The following is a 23067-nucleotide window of genomic DNA, read 5'->3' as shown; positions in this document are numbered from 1 at the left end:
ACCCATTGAACCTAAATTTTAACCATTCTAAAATAGCCCAAAAATTTTTAATTTATCTAGAAAAACCATGTCTATTTTAGTTTATTTTCGATTTAATCACTAAACACAAAAATTACTAAAAATCACTTTACAAATTTAATGTCATCTAATAATCAAGCTTTCAATAAAATCACATAATATCAAAAGTACTCAAAATCATCAATGATAAATTTTTAAATGTTTATCAATTTCACAAATTAGTCTCTAAACTAGTTGGATATCAATAACACGATCATAAAAATATAAAATTAATGAGAATTAGATAAGAAACGAGCTTACATGCAATAGACCAAATGACCAAGCATTTAAAGCTACTCCCAGTTTCTTTCTTCCCATTTTCGGCAAAAACAAAGGAAAGGGATAGCCTTTGCTTATTTTATTTGATTATAATTTAATTAAATATTTACCACTTTGCCCTTAACTAAACCATATAAAATTAACATTTGCAAACCCAAAATGGTCCATATTCAAATGTTAGGTTCTAATTTCCACATTAATCCCCCACTTTAATTATTTATACTATTATGTTAAAATAAATCAATAAAAGTAACTTTTCACCTTTTACAATTTAATAATTTTTCTTTAATTAACTAATTAAACATCAAAATTACCTAACCAAATTTTAATACACCTATATAATCACTCCGTAAATATTTAATAAAAATATTTACGGGCTCAATTTATAGAAACGAGGTCTCGATACCTCATTTTCTAAAACAACTTTACTTTAGAGATAACCCACTTGACCTTAACTAATCATTCAATTAACTAAAATTATAAATTCAAAATTGACTATAATACTATATTTGACTTGTAAACATTAAATAATAGTATTTACGGGCTCTCTCATAAGATTTGTGGCCTTTAAACTACTGTTTCTGACACCACTAGAAAATAGGCTGTTATAATATAAACATGGAAAAATTTAAAACATTTTCAATTATAATTATGATCATGCTTTATCAATGTTTAATAACCACAAGTCTTGAGTCTATACGGGGTAAAATACCGAGTGAGGACTCAAATCCAACCTTAAATATAAAAATTCAACTAAATGTCTCAAGGCATTGAGGGTCATGTCTCGAAACAAGCTTACCTTGTTTTAGACCCCTGGCTTCGATGTTTTCCTGTCTCGAGACATGGGGGTTCATGTCTTGAGACTTTGTGCATTGTGTCTTAAGACAGGCCTTGATACTCACCTCTCCTATTTTGGACTTTACATTCGATGTTTCCTATCTCGAAACATAGGGGTCTAAGTCTTGAGACTTATCCATTCTCGAGACAATTACCCAAAAATGTTAGAAACAAATATTTTATTCTTGACATTCCAAGAAAATAACCTCATTGTCTCGAAACCAAATGACAATTTCACCTATTATACACATTTTAACACATTCAAATGATTTCCGTTATAAGCCTTACCTAGGCTAACATAATACCGATTCATAATACATCAATTTATATGTCTAAAACATATCTAAGACATTCAATAACATAACATTCAATGTATTATACCTTAACTTGGTTAATTAATTGACTTAATACCTATGAACATGCACATTTGTAATATCCTAGGCAAATCCCACATCGGGAAAACATGGTAGAGACCTGGGTTATATAAAGAGGTAGGACCACTTAAGTGGTAATATGCCTTTTAGGGTGTATGAGCGCTCCCAAGAACAAAGTTTTGATGGCCATGTGTGCCCAAAGCGAACAATATCTTACTGGGCTAGGTGTTGGCTATGATATTTAATGGTATCAGAGTCAAGTTCAAACTCGAACTATGAATTTTAAACGGGTTTGAATGCATATTTTCAAGAGTATTTTAGAAAAGTATTTTGCTATTAAAATTAAAAATTCAAAATTCAAAAATGCGAGACTCTCGAAGCCGATCTAAGAGAAGTACTTTCTATACTTGAAACTTTAGATTATGAAACCTTAGACTATGAGATGATATACTTATAGATAGTGAAACTCTGATTGAAAACACTAAGTGATAACATAAAACTTGTTTCTAAAAATTGTCAGATAAAACTCATAAAAATTTATCGATAAGCGTCATAGATAACCATGGAGTACAAACTCGTATTGCACATCGTCCTGCGGCTTAGTAAGAGTCATATACTATAACACCCCTATCCCGTCTCTATTATTGGATTAAGGTTACGGAGCATTACCAAGCAAAATAGAACATTTAACTTCACCACAAAATCGATTATACAATTAAATGCCAATATACATAACAATTAAATCTAACCATGACAAAATACACGTATGGGCCTTTAATCGAGCCTACGGGTCCATAAAAATGGTTTGAGAACAATCTAGGATAAAACGAAACAATTCATAAAATTTTAGAAAAATCTTAAAAATTTTGGAAAATAGGGGTCACACGACCGTGTGGCCAGGCCATGTGACATAACTCAGACCATGTGTGAATATTCGAAATTATGACACATGACTGTGTTCCAGCCCGTGTGTCTGCCAATATGGGTAGTTGAAATAGGGCCACACGGCCGTGTTGCAGACTTTGTGCCAAACCATGTGCAACATGTTCTTAAAATCAAATTAACACAAACAACCGTGTGGTGTGATCGTGTGTAGCACACGATCGTGTGCAGCTAAATTACTTCATTATTAAGACAAAACAATCATTTTAACTTGAACACCAAGCCATCTTATTTCTAACCAAAATGACCTATTCAAAATCACATTTAACATATCAAGAACATATCAAATTCATACAATTTTATGCCAAACCAATGTGTCACCATTGACACCACAATTGTTAATCATATACCATTATCATATCACTTAAAAGATTACCATCATGCATATGTTATTCAATTAACCATTATGTAACCATTTCCTAGTATCAAATATAAACCATAAGCAAATCTAACATGACCAATACCAGAGCCTAGACCATTAAGCAACTCTACTATTTTCAGACCATCAAGGCTACAAAGAGTGTTGAGCTCATGTGTGGGGCAATCATGAAATGGGAGCATAATAGGAATCTCCCATCTCGAATCAACATACTATATGTCAGCTGATAAAAATAGCCCTAATCTTTTATTGTGGCAGAAATGACATGGCAAGGATCCTTGAGGTGTAAGATCCTAACACAACTCTAGTATACTCATTTTCAAAAGTAATCTATTTTCTATGACAATATCTGAAAATGAATAAGAATATTTTCTTTACCAGTAACAACATCTAATGACTTCTTCAATCTCTCCCTAACATCAATACCATTTGAAGAGAATTACTCTCAATTGGAATGACAAAAAACTCTTTTGATGATGAGGCAAGATTCAACACAATCAATCTTATATCCTTAATTTCCTTCTAAATATGTTAAGAAAGAAATGATTTGGTTAAAACTTCATCAAAAAATGCAACTTTAACACAAAAAATTAGCAATGACTCATCTTTATTAGGGACATAATTCTTCTGCACTTTATAAGTAACAACAACAAGAGCCATAAGGAGGAGAAATCATGATGTTATAAGTAACAGCCCGCTTGAATTTTCCGTAGTGAGACATTCTTGTTGAATTGAATATGTAGCACCCCAAACCCAGCCCAGACATTATGGCCAGATCCGACATGCCACATCGAAGCGTTCAAAACATTTTATATTGTTGATCCAGAAAAACTTACTTAGTGTTTTAAAAGATCATTTCATTATAAGTTAAAGTGAATGGAAGCTGTGTACCAGGTAGGAAATCGGAAGAGAGGATGTGAGTCCATCGGACTGTTTAAGTACCAAGCTCCCTTCGGATCCAATCCTAGACATGCATACCGCCATTGCCACACCTTAACGTCATGTATATTTCTAGGAAACCGATTTGATTAAGTCCTTTTTAGGAAAAGTGATTAATTTTGGAAAATACTTTCATTGCTAAAGCTTTGCTTGTTATCGTGGTATTTTGAAATCAATTGTTGTTTTTGAAAACGCGCCCTAAAGCTTTCCAACTTCAACAGTTAAAATAAGTAATACTTATTTTAGTAACACATATTAAAACCATCAAGAATAATTAAGCGGCCTTATTACATTTAAAAAAAACCCAAAACCTCAAACATAAATAAAAGGATATCCAGTTCACCAGAAGAAAATCAAACTTTCAGAATGGGTGGCCACTCCAAATTCCCTCACAGCTCCAAGCCCACTATGGTTGGGGATTACCTGCGTGGATGGAAATAAAAGGGGTGAGTTTGGGGAAACTCAGTGTGTAAATTAACCCAACCATAGCCAATATCAGCTCAAACCATAGAAATAGAATAAGTTGGCCTTAGCCGCAAGCAATTGAATAAAGCCCATAGGCCCATAATGTAGCGTAGCAGATATTACATGTTTATGAAGAAACCCAACCCAGATTCATCCATAACACCCCGCATCAGTCTTACACCATGTGGGAGACTACTCGACCCACCTAACCGCTACACACCACGTAAATCGCAAGCGAGGTCGCCGGATATTGTGACGAAGTCACCAGATCTGATATTGTGACAGAGCCACCGTATCAGATATATGTGGCGAGCCACCAGATCGATAATTGTGGCATAACCACCGGACGCTTCCTCCATAGTATAACCCAAGTCCCCATGCAATGATATATAATCATGGCATACATCATACGTAATCGATCGTCATGCATTTCAGGTCAAAAGTAACCTAGGGGTATAATGGTAATTTTGCATACATAGGGTATTCAAGTAATTTAACTATTCTTAAGGTTTTCATACATAACATAGCCATTTACGTATGTTCAGAAACACTTATGCGTTTTCTTACTAATTTGGGCCCGTTGGCCCATTATCCCGCTTTTGGCCCATTAAGCCCAAAAATATCGAAATGCATGTAATCGCGCACTCTGCAGTCTTATCACTTTAATTTACCATATACATCAAACTATTAATCTCATGAGCATTCACACACTCGCAAGATCTCAAAATACCGGCTTTTCGGCTTTTCGGCTTTTCGGCTTTTGCCAATCTAGTCTATGAGAGGGTGTTACATTACACATTGCTTATGCGACGATATGTCGATTTGAGATCCACACACGAACTGCCTACAATTGGATTACTAACACGTTAATCTAACTATTCAAACACGAACTACGTATTAACCCCTTACAATATTCAGCCAACCACACCTACAGATCATAGTAAGCTTATAAGAAATCAATAAGCAACTCATTAACAAATTTTTGTCAATGTTTACCACATAATCATAATTTCACTGCAAGCTGTCTTCCTGAGCAACAGTCACTAAATCATTTATAACTGGAGCTACGAAACTCCAAATCAAGTGCCGTTAATTTTCCCTGAAAATAGACTCATATATCTTCTATCCAAAAAATTTTCAGAATTTTTGGTTTGGCCAATCAATACCAGATTTTTCTTAAAGTTTCCCATGTTTCACTGTTTGACTAATCTGACCACTCTTCATTACGAGTCAAATTTCTCATTGTACAGAATTCAAAATATGTTCTCGTTTATTTCATTTGAAACTAGACTCATTAAGATTTAATTACATAATTTATTCACCTTCTAACTCATCTCTCACAATTTATGGTGATTTTCCAAATTCACGTTACTGCTGCTGTCCCAAGCAGATTTATTACCAAATCACTCTTTCACACATAACTTGCATGCATGTTATTTAAACATGTATATCACCAATCAATCATCACATATCTATGATTTTACTTAAGTATAATCTCCATTTCATCATTTTAAAGCACAACATGTTAGCCGATTTTTCCCCTTAGCATCTAAGGCACATGCATGCTCATTTGTTTGGCTCAACTTCACCTATCTTCCATTTTTCATCAAAAGAACATGAAACAACAACCATTTCCTTCATTTTAATTCATGACTAAATACTCACAACACAACTAAAAACCAAAATATGCTTCAAGAGTTAAGGTAGAATCAAGAAGAACTCATGAACATCAAGATAGAAGCAAACTACCATGAACTTACCTTCAATTTTCTTCCCCAAGGGACCGAACATTCAAGAGCTTTCTCCTCTCTTTTCTCTTCTCTAACTTTCGGCTATGATGAACAAAGATGGACAAAACTTTGTTCTTTTCACCCCTTTTTTTTAATAAAATTTCATATTTCATCCATTTAATTCTTTAATACAAAAGACATGAAATTCCCATCATGGAACATTTACCTAACCCATTATCATGAAACATTTACCTAACCCATTATCAATTTGTATCATAAATTATGGATATCAAGTGCACATTTTGTCTACAACAACACGATGGCTGGCCACTTCATGTAAAATGGGAGGTTTGTCATGCAAATCCTCCTATTTTGCACTACTATTTATTTGGCCACTTCAATTTAGCCTATAGCATTTTTCAAACATTTTCACATAGGTCCTATTTCATAATTTCACCCCCTTTTTCTTATGGAACAAAAAAATTAACTAAAATTGCAGGGTTCTATCTTAAGCTTGGGCCTTCTAGAGGCCCACTAGCATAATTAAACCTATGCCAACATTCACAGAATTCTCGAAAATTGGGCGTTATAGAATATATATATATATATATATATATATATATATATGGAATTAGTGCATTAAGAAAATATATCAACCAACAATAGCAAACCATAACCAAACTTTATTTTATTCATGTTACTTTAAATACTCTACATTCACTAATAAAAAATAGAAAAAAAATCCAAGAGACTTGCCTGCTTCTTTAATCTAAACATATTATCAAATTCTTTAACCCTTTAAAATGAGATCAAAACTTGAATATAACGGTTGGAAAGAGCATTGTAACAATGCCGATATCAACCACAACTAAAAAATTATCTAAAATAATATGATATTCACATCATATATTCTGAAATCTTAATATTTATTGAAAATATGAGATCACCTATTGAAGATAATTTTTGGAATGTAAAGGTAAAAACTTATTAGGGAAATATCATATTACACCTTAAAAATATGGGTACACTACTCAAATAGTTGCTCTAAAATTACTTCATTCATGTTTTAGTCACTCTAATTTTTTTTTTGTCAAATATAGCAGTGCCGTTAGTAAGTATTATTGTTTTGATCATTGTCCCATAAAAACCTAAATAGAAAACTGACTAGGATGTCATCTATTGCTGATTGTTCTGTCAATTGTGTATATCTTTTCACAGATCATTAAAGTAGTTTATAAAAAATATATTTAACATTAACTAAAAGTTTTTACTATTTATAAAAGGACCAATAGTAGTCCTTAAACCCAAAATCGTTAAACCTTAAACTCTATTACCATTCTTAAATCCAAAATCAAACTCTAAACCCTAAAACTATTAAGGTTCAATGATTTTGGATTTTGAGACCACTATTGGTCATTTTATAAACAATAAATTTTTTTAGTAATATTATTATTTTTTAAATAACTTTAATAACATGTAATAATATATAACAATTTGTAGAATAATAGTAAGAAAGGAAAGCTTGGCTCCAAGTTGTTTAAGAATAGTGGTGTTGTAACACCCTTTACTCGTATCCGACGCTGGGACAGGGTTTAAGTCATTACCGGACGTAAACGTAAACAAACACACAAAATCGAGCCATAAAATTTCATCCAATTTGAAACCTTTCAACCACATGCAATTTGGCCCTTTAAAGGGCCTACGGCGCCCAAAATGTACACCGGAAGCGATTTGGGACTAAATCAAGAACCTTCGGAACCTTTTTGACACTTGGAAAATTTTCTTGTTTTGGAGAGTCACACGCTCGTGTGGGTAGGCCATGTGGTCACACACACCCATGTGGCTTGGGGCACGCCCGTGTTCTCAGCCCGCGTAACTCTCTGACTATGACGTCATTAACCAAAATAAGGTCACACAGCAAAGTCACAAGCCCGTGTGCTTAGACCATGTGGCGAATTAAATTCCAAAAATTAAGTGCAAACTTCACACGGCCTGGGCACACGCCCATATCCTAAGGTCGTGCCTGTCACATGGCTGAGACACACGGTCGTGTCTCTACCTTTGTGTTTACTACTGGGCATTCTGTTTTGCATTAATTATGGTGCAGGGGACACACGGCCGGATCACGCGCCCATGGGGCATGCCGTGTGTCATACACGGCCTAGACACATGCCCGTGTGTCTACCCGTGTGGACAAATTTGAGGCTATTTTCCAAGCCATTTGTCACCATTAAAATGCTCATTTACTTATTTATCTTAGATGGCATGCAACATAGTATATTTAGTCACTCACAAACTCATAAACATGATTAATCCATGCCTTTGTAATGTCAACAATCACATATCCAAACCATCATATTTTCATATGACATTCCACACCAATTTCATATTCACTCATCATGCTAAACCTACTTTAACTTACTCAATTGTACTATAGTTTTAGTCATCCTTATTAGCAATGATTCATTCACTTAACACATGTGCCATTCATCACACATCTCATCCACAAGCAATCACATCAATCATAATACATTGCATGCATACATAATTGATTAGGGTTACAACCCAAATGATCAATATGAATCATATCACATGGCCATATGCAAAGTGAATCAAATGTTACCATATACCAATACATTTGGCTAAACCAATATGACATATAATAAAAAGACCAAGCCCTTATACGTGCCATACACAAAATATTGAGACTAACTATTCCCAAATGTCCCGTTGATAGTGTGGTCGAGCCTTCGACGTCCTTCGATCCCTGAGCTATCTTGGCAATACTCGGTACAAAATATGGACAATTAATTCGATTTAGTCCAAAATCTTGTTCTTTTCTCGGTCTAGGTCCGGACCCCGTTTTTCTTGATTTTCAAGCTTGAAAAGTTGAAAAACCCTAGCTATGGAGAGTTTGAGAATTTCGGCTATGGCATGAAGAAGATGAACACAATTTTGACTTATTTTTCCTCTTTTATTCTTTTATTAACCAAATGACAAAATGCCTTTAAGGCATTTCTTTCAAATTTTTCCTATTCATGCCCATTTTTGTCCATAATTATAGAAATTGGACAAATTACTATTTAAGGATCTCTAATCAATAATCCATGGCAATTTCATGCCTAAGGCTTCTAGAACTCACAGTTTGCAACTTTTGCAATTTAGTCCTAAATGTCAAATTGGACACTTTATCAATAGAATTTCTTCATGAAACCTTCACACAAGCATGCAATCATATCATAGACCTCATGAGAATCATAAAATAATTATTTCTATTTTGGATTTGTGGTCTTAAAACCATTTTTCTGGCTAGGCCCTGATTCGGGATGTTACAGGTGTTGTTGAGTTTCTTGATCCTTTGACTTAGGATTAGTCAGTTCTATTTCTTGATAAGGCGGGAAGGGATATAACTCAGTGGTAGAGTGTCACCTTAACGTGGCGGAAGCAATCAGTTCGAGCCTGATTATCCCTAAACCTAATGTGAGTTTTTCTGTTTTGCCTTGTCCCCTACCGTGATCGAATAAGAACTGATAAGAGGCTCGTGGGATTGAGTGAGGGGGTAGGAATGGCTGTATTTCTGGGAGCTAACTCTAGGCGAATATAAAACACATGGATATAAGACAATTTTGAATTGGCTTTGTCTACGAACAAAGAAGCTATAAGTAATGCAACTATGAATCTCATAGCGAGTTCGATCTTGGCTCAGGATAAACGCTGGTGAAATGCTTAACACATGCAAGTTGGACGGAAAATGGTGTTTCCAGTGGCAGACAGGTGAGTAACATGTAAGAGCTTGCCTTTGGGAGGGGAACAATAGTTGCAAACGATTGGTAATACCCCGTAAACTGAGGAGCAAAAGGAGGGATCCGTTTGAGGAAGGGCTCGCATTTGATAGCTAGTTGGTAAGGCAATAGCTTACCAAGGCGATATCAGTAGCTGGTCCGAGAGGATGATTAGCCACACTGGGACCGAGACACGACCTAGACTCTTACGAGGCGAGAGTAGGGAATTTTTCGCAATGGGCAAAAACTTGTTGAGCAATGTGTGGAGGTAGAAGGCTCAAAGGTCGTGAACTTCTTTTCTAAAAGAAGCAACAATAGTATCGAGGAATAAACAATAGCAAACTTTGTGCCAACAATACGGTAATATAGAAGATGCAAGCGTTACTCGAAATAATTAGGTGTAAAACATATGTAAATGACTTTTAATATGTTACATCCTAATCATTTTCTATTTAGGTTTTAACGTCGTAATGATCAAAACAAAATGTGCTATATTTCATAATAAAAAAATTAAAGTGATAAAAATAATAATAAAGTAAATTTAGAGTAATTATACGAAGAATTTACCCCAAAAACATTATATTCCTCGAACCAAGCACAGCTTCGTCGGGTAAATTCTACTTACATAAAACGAAGTCTTTACCACGTCTCCAATTGCGACTTTCAGAAAACGAGGAAGTCTCCATTTGGCAATTGCAGTCTCAAAATTACTAATAAGCCCTTATTATTTTCCATCGTCTCAGTGCCGTTTTCGTCAAACCGAAATTAACAAATGAAAAAAAGAAAAGAAAAAGAAAGCTTACCCTCGTCACTCTGTCCAAAAGCTTCCGATTCACCGCTCCCCATCTCTCCCTCTCATTCTTAAATCACGGCGCCATCACCATTACCGTTAAAAGAAATGCAGTCAACGAGGTCGCGCCGTAAAGTAGCGCCAGCAGCTGCTGATGGCGGCGACTCCGGCGTCAAATTGGAACAACTCCTACTTTCCTCCGCCATCTGTAACGGCGAGGACCTCGGTCCTTTTGTCCGCAAAGTGTTCGCTTCTGGAAGGCCTGAAACCCTCCTCCATCATCTTCGTCACTTTGCTCGTTCAAAAGAATCGGAAATCGAAGAAGTTTGCAAATCTCACTACCAAGATTTCATCCTCGCCGTCGATGATCTTCGATCTCTTCTCTCCGATGTCGATTCTCTCAAATCCTCTCTCTCCGACTCCAACTCAAGGCTCCAATCAGTCGGCGGTCCTCTCCTTTCTTCCCTTGATTCCTTTGTCGAAGCTCAAAATGTTTCCAAGAACGTAAACTCCGCTTTGCAATCGGTAATTTTGTGTATTGCTGACGGAGCTTTGCTCAAGAGCAAACCTTCATCTCTCAAACGGCAGTTTCTACATGGTGTTGAAGTGCTTAGACTCGATCGAAAACGAGTTCCAAGATAAAACGCCTTCGTCCTCTTTAAAAAGGATGCTGGAGAGGAAGATTCCAGAGATTCGATCTCACATAGAGAGAAAAATCAGTAAAGAGTTCGGCGATTGGCTAGTTGATATTCGCGTGGTGAGCCGCAATTTAGGGCAATTAGCAATCGGACAAGCCTCGGCTGCTAGGCAACGCGAAGAAGATCTGAGAATCAAGCAAAGGCAAGCCGAAGAACAGAGTCGACTCAGCTTGAGAGGTTGCGTATACGCTTTAGAAGAAGATGACGACGACGGTGGACTCGGAGGAGACGAGAACGACGGTTATAGTAACGGTAATAACGGATTGTTTGGATTTGATTTGACTCCTCTATATAGAGCTTATCATATTCATCAAACTTTAGGACTCGAAGATCGATTTAAGCAGTATTATTTTGAGAATAGGAAGCTTCAATTAACGTCGGATTTTCAAGTATCTTCTATGACCCCATTTCTTGAATCTCATCAAACATTTTTTGCCCAAATTGCGGGGTTTTTTATCATAGAAGATCGCATTTTAAGGACAGGTGGGGGTTTGGTTTCCAAAATGGAAGTTGAGAATTTATGGGAGACTGCTGTTAGTAAAATGTGCTCGGTTTTAGAGGATCAGTTTTCTAGAATGCAAACTGCTAATCACTTGTTACTGATTAAGGATTATGTGAGTCTGTTAGGAGTTACTTTGCGTAGGTATGGCTACCCTGTTGATGCATTGCTTAATGTATTAAGTAAGCATAGGGATAAGTACCATGAGTTGTTATTATCTGATTGTCGGAAGCAGATTGCGGAAGCTCTTGCTGCTGATAAATTTGAGCAGATGTTGATGAAGAAGGAGTATGAGTACTCGATGAATGTGCTATCCTTCCAGTTACAAACATCGGATATTGTTCCAGCATTTCCTTATGTTGCGCCATTTTCATCTACCGTGCCTGATTGTTGTCGGATTGTGAGATCTTTTATTGAGGATTCTGTTAGTTTTATGTCTTTTGGTGGGCAGTTGGATTTCTTTGATGTTGTAAAGAAGTATTTGGACCGGCTTTTGGGTGAGGTTTTGGATGGGGCTCTTTTGAAGCTGATTAGTTCATCTGTCCATGGGGTTTCTCAGGCAATGCAGGTTGCAGCAAATATGGCAGTTTTGGAGCGGGCTTGTGATTTCTTCTTTCGTCATGCTGCACAGCTTTCTGGCATTCCTTTGAGAATGGTAGAAAGGGGTAGGAAGCAGTTTCCTCTTAGCAAAGCCCGTGATGCTGCAGAAGACATGCTGTCTGGGATGCTCAAGAGAAAGGTTGATGGTTTCATGACTTTGATCGAGAATGTGAACTGGATGACTGACGAAGCTTCGCAGGGTGGTAATGAATATGTGAATGAGGTCATAATATATTTGGAAACTTTGGTTTCTACCGCACAACAGATATTGCCTCCTCAAGTTCTTAAAAGAGTTCTACAAGATGTACTTTCTCACATATCAGAGAAGATCGTCGGGGCTTTATTTGGAGATTCAGTGAAGAGGTTTAATGTAAATGCTATTATGGGGATTGATGTGGATATTCGGTTGTTAGAATCTTTTGCGGATAACCTATCACCTGTATTTTCTGAAGGGGATACAAATCAATTGAAAAATGCACTTGCAGAGTCAAGGCAGTTGGTCAATTTGCTTTTGAGCAATCATCCAGAGAATTTTCTGAACCCAGTAATTAGAGAGAAGAGTTACAATGCCCTGGACTACAGGAAAGTTGTGACAATTTCAGAGAAGTTAAGGATTCATCAGATCGGCTATTTGGAACCTTTGGGAGCAGGGTGCCAAGCAGAATCCAAAGAAGAAATCTTTGGATGCATTGATAAAAAGACTCAAGGATGTGAGCTGATTTTGGCAAGGAGATGTATGTATGTCTATGTTCTTTTACCTTTTTCAATTGCAATCGCGGTTATTTCTTAGTAGTTCATTGCTAATATATTTACTTGATATTAAGGCACAGCATTTATTTATTTATTTATTTTCTTTCCTGGTTGTTTTAAATTAACAGTTGTGAGTTGAAATTTTTGTTGTATTAAATTCTTTTTCGGCAATGAGTGAATTTGTTCGTAGAATTGCATTAAGAATAAGACCCTTTGTGCTAAGCTATGTTAGTTGCTTGCTTTTATTTATTTTGGTCAGTTGGTATGCCGCCAGTTATAGGATATGGAAATGCTTGATTTATTTGTACCATATAAAGGGCGTGGTTGTTGCCCTACATGTATCTCATGTATAAATGGGGCACATAGTATACACACATATATGAGTATGGGCATTTATTTATACATACATATATGTGTGTGTGTGGATTCCTTGTGATTGATAATTTCTGTACAGACTGCTTTCTCGAGTCTCTGCGGTGTTCTTCAGCTATAGTTGAGACTTTGCTTGCCCTTCTCCCCCCTGCAGGTGGTACATTTTTTATATAATGTGGTGTAAATAAGGGATTATGCATTTACACAACTATTTAAATCAGATATCGCAATATAACAAGATCAAGTGGGAGAAACTGGGTCTCAATAATGATTTGAAATGGGGGAATTCATCAAAATGTTAATATAGACTTCATGTATGGACTTGAATAAGATGCAGACACGAATGTTAATAGTTCACCAGAGACTCTCTCTTCGAAGCTCTTTCTGCTAAATAGGCGCAGGGCTTGAAGAACGGTCCATAAGTCTTTGACCATTTCTCCAATTTTGAACATATATATTTTGGTCCAAGAGTATCAGCCCAGAAAATGATTCCTCCCCTAAGTCGATTCATCATTCGTATCGAAATTAGGAATTATACATTTGAGTATCGGAAAGAATTAAAAAAGCAACAGCGGCACAAACCACAAACCTATATTCCGGGAACCCCATGCCTGTAACAGAAGCAACGTCGAGATCTGATGCCTTGACAACAATTTTGTCCTCAAGAACGCAGCATGCCTCGTTCACAAGAGGGAAGAGAATCATTTCAACTATCTCTTCATCGGATAACTGCATCAACTGTTAACAAATTCGAAGCCATCGAATGTGGATGCACACATAGAGAAGTGGAAAGGATAGGGAGAAAATTTCATGTTAGAAAATTCATAAATTCATACAGAGAAAAGCAGTATAGTACTTGTAACAACTACTTCGTGCAAGCCTGCTTGTTATCTTCTCAAACACACAACCTGATGGGAAATATAACTGAACTTTAAGAAGTTAAAGAACCTCATAATCAATGCTGAGACCGGAGATGCTCCTTGCCTCGTTTACATACATCTTAATATCAGGATTAGGGGTAAACTTGGACTCCCCGTCATAGATGTAGAAACCTTTTCTAGTAGTTTCATCTGAAACAGGAGACAGTGATGGAGGATTCCAGATGTCGATTAAATGGTTCAGTTTCTGGTCCAATAGCGTGCCAAAAAGATTGTCAGCTACTATAAGGAAAAGAGCGGACAATGTACCTGCTTGGATGTTCTCTTGCATAACAGAAATCAGCTTCGACAACACATTGAATCTCTCTCCAAAGTTCTTGCTGAGTTGGATCTTCATTGCAGTTGCAACCTCAAAACCAACAAAATCCATCATTCTGCATCAACAACATAAAGTTTAAAGCCAATCTGATGGATACATAAAGTTTAAATATGTTGAAAGTACCTAAATGGTCCCATAGTCATTCCAAATGCTGCAACTGCCTGGTCAATCTGATAGAGGTCAACTCCGTGCTCAACAAGCATCATGGCTGCTTGTGAATAAGGAATGAACATTCGGTTAATTGCAGAACCACTGGAATTGTGGACTACCACCGGGGTTTTCCTCATCGTCTTTCCGATAGCTAGCAAGTCAACAATGACTTGAGGAGATGTTTTTTCTGTTCGAATTATCTCCATGACCGGCAGGAGATGAGCTTGACCGCATCAAAAGTTCACATCAATGATAGGTTGGAAACTAAACAAAAGAAGCACAAAGCAAACCTACCCGAAAAAATGAGTCCCGACAATACGATTTTGGAAATTTCTTCTTTCATTGATTAAATTCAAGTTTATCATGGAAGTACTGCTAGCAAGTATGCAGTGTGGTGGGAAATAACTTTCAAGCTCAGCAAAGATCCTCTGCTTTAAAGAAATATTTCCACTAACAGCCTGCTTAAAACATGAAATGGGAGCATAATAGGAATCTCCCATCTCGAATCAACATACTATATGTTCGCTGATAAAAATAGCCCCAATCCTTTATTGTGGCAGAAATGACATGGCAAGGATCCTTGAGGTGCAAGATCCTAACACAACTCTAGTGTACTCATTTTCAAAAGTAATCTTTTTTCTATGACAATATCTGAAAATGAATAAGAATATTTTCTTTACCAGTAACAGCATCTAATGACTTCTTCAATCTCTCCCTAACATCAATACCATTTGAAGAGAATTACTCTCAATTGGAATGACAAAAAACTCTTTTGATGATGAGGCAAGATTCAACACAATCAATCTTATATCCTTAATTTCCTTCTAAATATGTTAAGAAAGAAATGATTTGGTTAAAATTTCATCAAAAAATGCAACTTTAACACAAAAAATTGGCAATGACTCATCTTTATTAGGAACATAATTCTTCTGTACTTTATAAGTAACAACAACAAGAGCCATCAAGAGGAGAAATCATGATGTTATAAGTAACAGCCCGCTTGAATTTTCCGTAGTGAGACATTCTTGTTGAATTGAATATGTAGCACCCCAAACCCGGCCCAGACGTTATGACCAGATCCGACATGCCACATCGAAGCGTTCAAAACATTTTATATTGTTGATCCAGAAAAACTTATTTAGTGTTTTAAAAGATAATTTCATTATAGGTTAAAGTGAATGGAAGCTGTGCACCAGGTAGGAAATCGGAAAAGAGGAGGTGAGTCCATCGGACTGCTTAAGTACCAAGCTCCCTTTGGATCCAATACTAGACATGCATACCGCCATTGCCACACCTTAACGTCATGTATATTTCTAGGAAACCGATTTGATTAAGTCCTTTTTAGGAAAAGTGATTAATTTTGGAAAATACTTTCATTGCGGAAGCTTTGCTTGTTATCGTGGTATTTTGAAATCAATTGTTGTTTTTGAAAACGCGCCCTAAAGCTTTCCAACTTCAACAGTTAAAATAAGTAATACTTATCTTAGTAACACATATTAAAACCATCAAGAATAATTAAGCGGCCTTATTACATTTAAAAAAAAAACCTAAAACCTCAAACGTAAATAAAAGGATATCTAGTTCACCAGAAGAAAATCAAACTTTCAGAATGGGTGGCCACTCCGAATTCCCTCACAGCTCCAAGCCCACTATGGTTGGGGATTACCTGATGGATGGAAATAAAAGGGGTGAGTTTGGGGAAACTCAGTGTGTAAATTAACCCAACCATAGCCTATATCAGCTCAAACCACAGAAATAGAATAAGTTGGCATTAGCCCAGAACATAATTCAGAATAAAGCCCATAGGCCCATAATGTAACGTAACAGATATTACATGTTTATGCGAAACCCAACCCTGATTCATCCATAACACCCCGCATCACTTTACACCATGTGGGAGATTACTCGACCCACCCAACCGCTACACACCACAGAAATCGCAGTGAGGCTGCCAGATATTGTGACGAAGTCACCAGATACAGATATTGTGACAGAGCCACTAGAACAGATATATGTGGCAGAGCCACCAGATCAGATAATTGTGGCATAGCCACTAGGACAGATATTTGTGGCAGAGCCACCAGATCAGATAATTGTGGCATTGCCACCAGGACGCTTCCTACATAGTATAACCCAAGTCCCCATGCAACAGATATATAATCATGGCATACATCATACAGAATCAGATCGTCATGCATTTCAGTCAAAAGTAACCCTAGGGGTATAATGGTAATTTTGCATACATAGGGGTATTCAAGTAATTTAACTATTCTTAAGGTTTTCATACATAACATAGCCATTTACGTACGATCAGAAACACTTACGGCGTTTTCTTACCAATTTGGGCCCGTTGGCCCATTATCCCGTTTTTGGCCCATTAAGCTCAAAAATATCGAAATGCACAGAATCGCACACTCTGTAGTCTTATCACTTTAATTTACCATATACATCAAACTATTAATCTCATGAGCATTCACACACTCGCAAAATCTCAAAATACCGACTTTTCGGCATTTCGGCTTTTCGGCTTTTGCCAATCTAGTCTATGAGAGGGTGTCGATTACATTGCTTACATTTATATGACGATATCTTGTGAGATCCACACACGAACGCCTACAATTGGATTACTAACACGTTAATCTAACTATTCAAACACGAACTACGTATTAACCCCTTACTATATTCGGCCAACCACACCTACAGATCATAGTAAGCTTATAAGAAATCAATAAGCAACTCATTAACAAATTTTTGTCAATGTTTACCACATAATCATAATTTCACTGCAAGCTGTCTTCCTGAGCAACAGTCACTAAATCATTTATAACTGGAGCTACAAAACTCCAAATCAAGTGTTGTTAATTTTCCCTGAAAATAGACTCATATATATTCTATCCATAAAATTTTAAGAATTTTTGGTTTGGCCAATCAATACCAGATTTTTCTTAAAGTTTCCCATGTTTCACTGTTTGACTAATCTGACCACTCTTCATTACGAATCAAATTTCTCATTGTACAGAATTCAAAATATGATCTCGTTTATTTCATTTGAAACTAGACTCATTAATCTTTAATTACATAATTTATTCACCTTCTAACTCATCTCTCACAATTTATGGTGATTTTCCAAAGTCACGTTACTGCTGCTGTCCCAAGCAGATTTATTACCAAATCACTCTTTCACACATAACTTGCTTGCATGTTATTTAAACATGTATATCACCAATCAATCATCACATATCTATGATTTTACTTAAGTATAATCTCCATTTCATCATTTTAAAGCACAACATGTTAGCCGATTTTTCCCCTTAGCATCTAAGGCACATGCATGCTCATTTGTTTGGCTCAACTTCACCTATCTTCCATTTTTCATCAAAAGAACATGAAACAACAACCATTTCCTTCATTTTAATTCATGACTAAATACTCACAACACAACTAAAAACTAAAATATGCTTCAAGAGTTAAGGTAGAATCAAGAAGAACTCATGAACATCAAGATAGAAGCAAACTACCATGAACTTACCTTCAATTTTCTTCCCCAAGGGACCGAACATTCAAGAGCTTTCTCCTCTCCTTTCTCTTCTCTAACTTTCGGCTATGATGAGCAAAGATGGACAAAACTTTGTTCTTTTCACCCCTTTTTTTTAATAAAATTTCATATTTCATCCATTTAATTCTTTAATACAAAAGACATGAAATTCCCATCATGGAACATTTACCTAACCCATTATCAATTTGTATCAATTTGTACCATAAATTATGGATATCAAGTGCATATTTTGTCTACAACAACATGATGGCTGGCCACTTCATGTAAAATGGGAGGTTTGTCATGCAAATCCTCCTATTTTGCACTCCTATTTATTTGGCCACTTCAATTTAGCCTATAGCATTTTCAAACATTTTCACATAGGTCCTATTTCATAATTTTACCCCCTTTTTCTTATGGAACAAAAAAATTAACTAAAATTGCAAGGTTCTATCTTAAGCTTGGGCCTTCTAGAGGCCCACTAGTATAATTAAACCTATGCCAACATTCACAGAATTCCCGAAAATTGGGGCGTTACAGAATATATATATATATATATATGGAATTAGCGCATTAAGAAAATATATCAACCAACAATAGCAAACCATAACCAAACTTTATTTTATTCATTAATTCTAGCAACCAAACTATGCTATATAATTTTAAACAAATCAATTGAAAGAGATGATTAAAATTTTTTAAAAAAATCTAAACATTTCGAAATTTCCAAGAGGTCGAAAGCCCTCTACTCGAATACATCGTCATCATCAATTAGGGGCTTGACTACCCATTGTTCATGGATTCAATTTCTATGAAAAAAAAATGCAAGAGTAAAAACCAAACCCTAACATTTTAATTCAATGGAAAATTTGGGATAAAAAATTATGAAGATGATGAGTAGATGGTCGTAATCAATTAGGGGCCCAAACACCCATCATTGGTGGATTCAGTTTTTTTGAAAAATAACCTAAGTCAAAATTAAACCCTAATATTTTAATTCTATAGAAAATTTTGGTATAAAAATTAGGAAGATGATGTTTTATAAAATTATAAGATTGAAAAGAAAGGTTTCAACAAATTCATGTTACTTTAAATACTCTACATTCACTAATAAAAAATAGAAACAAAATCCAAGAGACTTGCCTGCTTCTTTAATCTAAACATATTATCAAATTGTTTAACCCTTTAAAATGAGATCAAAACTTGAATATAACGGTTGGAAAGAGCCTTGTAACAATGCCGATATCAACCACAACTAAAAAATTATCTAAAATAATATGATATTCACATCATATATTCTGAAATCTTAATATTTATTGAAAATATGAGATCACCTATTGAAGATAATTTTTGGAATGTAAAGGTAAAAACTTATTAGGGAAATCTCATATTACACCTTAAAAATATGGGTACACTACTCAAATAGTTGCTCTAAAATTACTTCATTCATGTTTTAGTCACTCTAATTTTTTTTTTGTCAAATATAGCAGTGCCGTTAGTAAGTATTATTGTTTTGATCATTGTCCCATAAAAACTTAAATAGAAAACTGACTAGGATGTCATGTATTGCTGATTGTTCTGTCAATTGTGTATATCTTTTTACAGATCATTAAAGTAGTTTATAAAAAATATATTTAACATTAACTAAAAGTTTTTACTATTTATAAAAGGACCAATAGTAGTCCTTAAACCCAAAATCGTTAAACCTTAAACTCTATTACCATTCTTAAATCCAAAATCAAACTCTAAACCCTAAAACTATTAAGGTTCAACGATTTTGGATTTTGAGACCACTATTGGTCATTTTATAAACAATAAATTTTTTTAGTAATATTATTATTTTTTAAATAACTTTAATAACATGTAATAATATATAACAATTTGTAGAATAATAGTAAGAAAGGAAAGCTTGGCTCCAAGTTGTTTAAGAATAGTGGTGTTGTAACACCCTTTACTCGTATCCGACGCTGGGACAGGGTTTAAGTCATTACCGGACGTAAACGTAAACAAACACACAAAATCGAGCCATAAAATTTCATCCAATTTGAAACCTTTCAACCACATGCAATTTGGCCCTTTAAAGACCTCTGGCGCTAAAATGTACACCGGAAGCGATTTGGGACTAAATCAAGAACCTTCGGAACCTTTTTGACACTTGGAAAATTTTCTTGTTTTGGAGAGTCACACGCTCGTGTGGGTAGGCCATGTGGTCACACACACCCATGTGGCTTGGGGCACGCCCGTGTTCTCAGCCCGCGTAACTCTCTGACTATGACGTCATTAACCAAAATAAGGTCACACAGCAAAGTCACAAGCCCGTGTGCTTAGACCATGTGGCGAATTAAATTCCAAAAATTAAGTGCAAACTTCACACGGCCTGGGCACACGCCCATATCCTAAGGTCGTGCTGTCACATCTACCGAGACACACTGGTCGTGTCTCTACCTTTGTGTTTACTACTGGGCATTCTTTTGCATTAATTATGGTGCAGGGACACACGGCCGGATCACGCGCCCATGGGGCATGCCGTGTGTCATACACGGCCTAGACACATGCCCGTGTGTCTACCCGTGTGGACAAATTTGAGGCTATTTTCCAAGCCATTTGTCACCATTAAAATGCTCATTTACTTATTTATCTTAGATGGCATGCAACATAGTATATTTAGTCACTCACAAACTCATAAACATGATTAATCCATGCCTTTGTAATGTCAACAATCACATATCCAAACCATCATATTTTCATATGACATTCCACACCAATTTCATATTCACTCATCATGCTAAACCTACTTTAACTTACTCAATTGTACTATAGTTTTAGTCATCCTTATTAGCAATGATTCATTCACTTAACACATGTGCCATTCATCACACATCTCATCCACAAGCAATCACATCAATCATAATACATTGCATGCATACATAATTGATTAGGGTTACAACCCAAATGATCAATATGAATCATATCACATGGCCATATGCAAAGTGAATCAAATGTTACCATATACCAATACATTTGGCTAAACCAATATGACATATAATAAAAGACCAAGCCCTTATACGTGCCATACACAAAATATTGAGACTAACTATTCCCAAATGTCCCGTTGATAGTGTGGTCGAGCCTTCGACGTCCTTCGATCCCTGAGCTATCTTGGCAATACTCGGTACAAAATATGGACAATTAATTCGATTTAGTCCAAAATCTTGTTCTTTTCTCGGTCTAGGTCCGGACCCCGTTTTTCTTGATTTTCAAGCTTGAAAAGTTGAAAAACCCTAGCTATGGAGAGTTTGAGAATTTCGGCTATGGCATGAAGAAGATGAACACAATTTTGACTTATTTTTCCTCTTTTATTCTTTTATTAACCAAATGACAAAATGCCTTTAAGGCATTTCTTTCAAATTTTCCTATTCATGCCCATTTTGTCCATAATTATAGAAATTGGACAAATTACTATTTAAGGATCTCTAATCAATAATCCATGGCAATTTCATGCCTAAGGCTTCTAGAACTCACAGTTTGCAACTTTTGCAATTTAGTCCTAAATGTCAAATTGGACACTTTATCAATAGAATTTCTTCATGAAACCTTCACACAAGCATGCAATCATATCATAGACCTCATGAGAATCATAAAATAATTATTTCTATTTTGGATTTGTGGTCTTAAAACCATTTTTCTGGCTAGGCCCTGATTCGGGATGTTACAGGTGTTGTTGAGTTTCTTGATCCTTTGACTTAGGATTAGTCAGTTCTATTTCTTGATAGGGGCAGGGAAGGGATATAACTCAGTGGTAGAGTGTCACCTTAACGTGGCGGAAGCAATCAGTTCGAGCCTGATTATCCCTAAACCTAATGTGAGTTTTTCTGTTTTGCCTTGTCCCCTACCGTGATCGAATAAGAACTGATAAGAGGCTCGTGGGATTGAGTGAGGGGGTAGGAATGGCTGTATTTCTGGGAGCTAACTCTAGGCGAATATAAAACACATGGATATAAGACAATTTTGAATTGGCTTTGTCTACGAACAAAGAAGCTATAAGTAATGCAACTATGAATCTCATAGCGAGTTCGATCTTGGCTCAGGATAAACGCTGGTGAAATGCTTAACACATGCAAGTTGGACGGAAAATGGTGTTTCCAGTGGCAGACAGGTGAGTAACGTGTAAGAACTTGCCTTTGGGAGGGGAACAATAGTTGCAAACGATTGGTAATACCCCGTAAGCTGAGGAGCAAAAAGAGGGATCCGTTTGAGGAAGGGCTCGCATTTGATAGCTAGTTGGTAAGGCAATAGCTTACCAAGGCGATATCAGTAGCTGGTCCGAGAGGATGATTAGCCACACTGGGACTGAGACACGACCTAGACTCTTACGAGAGGCAGTAGTAGGGAATTTTTCGCAATGGGCAAAAACTTGACGGAGCAATGTGTGGAGGTAGAAGGCTCAAAGGTCGTGAACTTCTTTTCTCGGAAAAGAAGCAACAATAGTATCTGAGGAATAAACAATAGCAAACTTTGTGCCAACAGCCACGGTAATATAGAAGATGCAAGCGTTACTCGAAATAATTAGGTGTAAAACATATGTAAATGACTTTTTAATATGTTACATCCTAATCATTTTTCTATTTAGGT

At 36.1% G+C, this 23067-nt stretch overlaps 1 protein-coding gene across 1 annotated transcript; it reads left to right on the top strand.

Annotated features, from left to right (window-relative positions):
• Window positions 1-10439: 10439 nt before the first annotated feature.
• On the top strand, window positions 10440-13328 carry LOC128285295 (exocyst complex component SEC15B-like). Its single transcript, XM_053022699.1, is given in 4 exon segments — window positions 10440-11101; window positions 11103-12976; window positions 12979-13014; window positions 13017-13328. Coding segments are annotated over 4 exon segments (2403 nt in total). The 5' UTR covers window positions 10440-10682; the 3' UTR covers window positions 13091-13328.
• Window positions 13329-23067: the final 9739 nt, after the last annotated feature.

The sequence above is a fragment of the Gossypium arboreum genome, chromosome 12 (assembly GCF_025698485.1).
Source record: "Gossypium arboreum isolate Shixiya-1 chromosome 12, ASM2569848v2, whole genome shotgun sequence".
Lineage (NCBI taxonomy): Eukaryota > Viridiplantae > Streptophyta > Magnoliopsida > Malvales > Malvaceae > Gossypium > Gossypium arboreum.
This window is presented reverse-complemented; position numbering and strand designations above follow the sequence as displayed.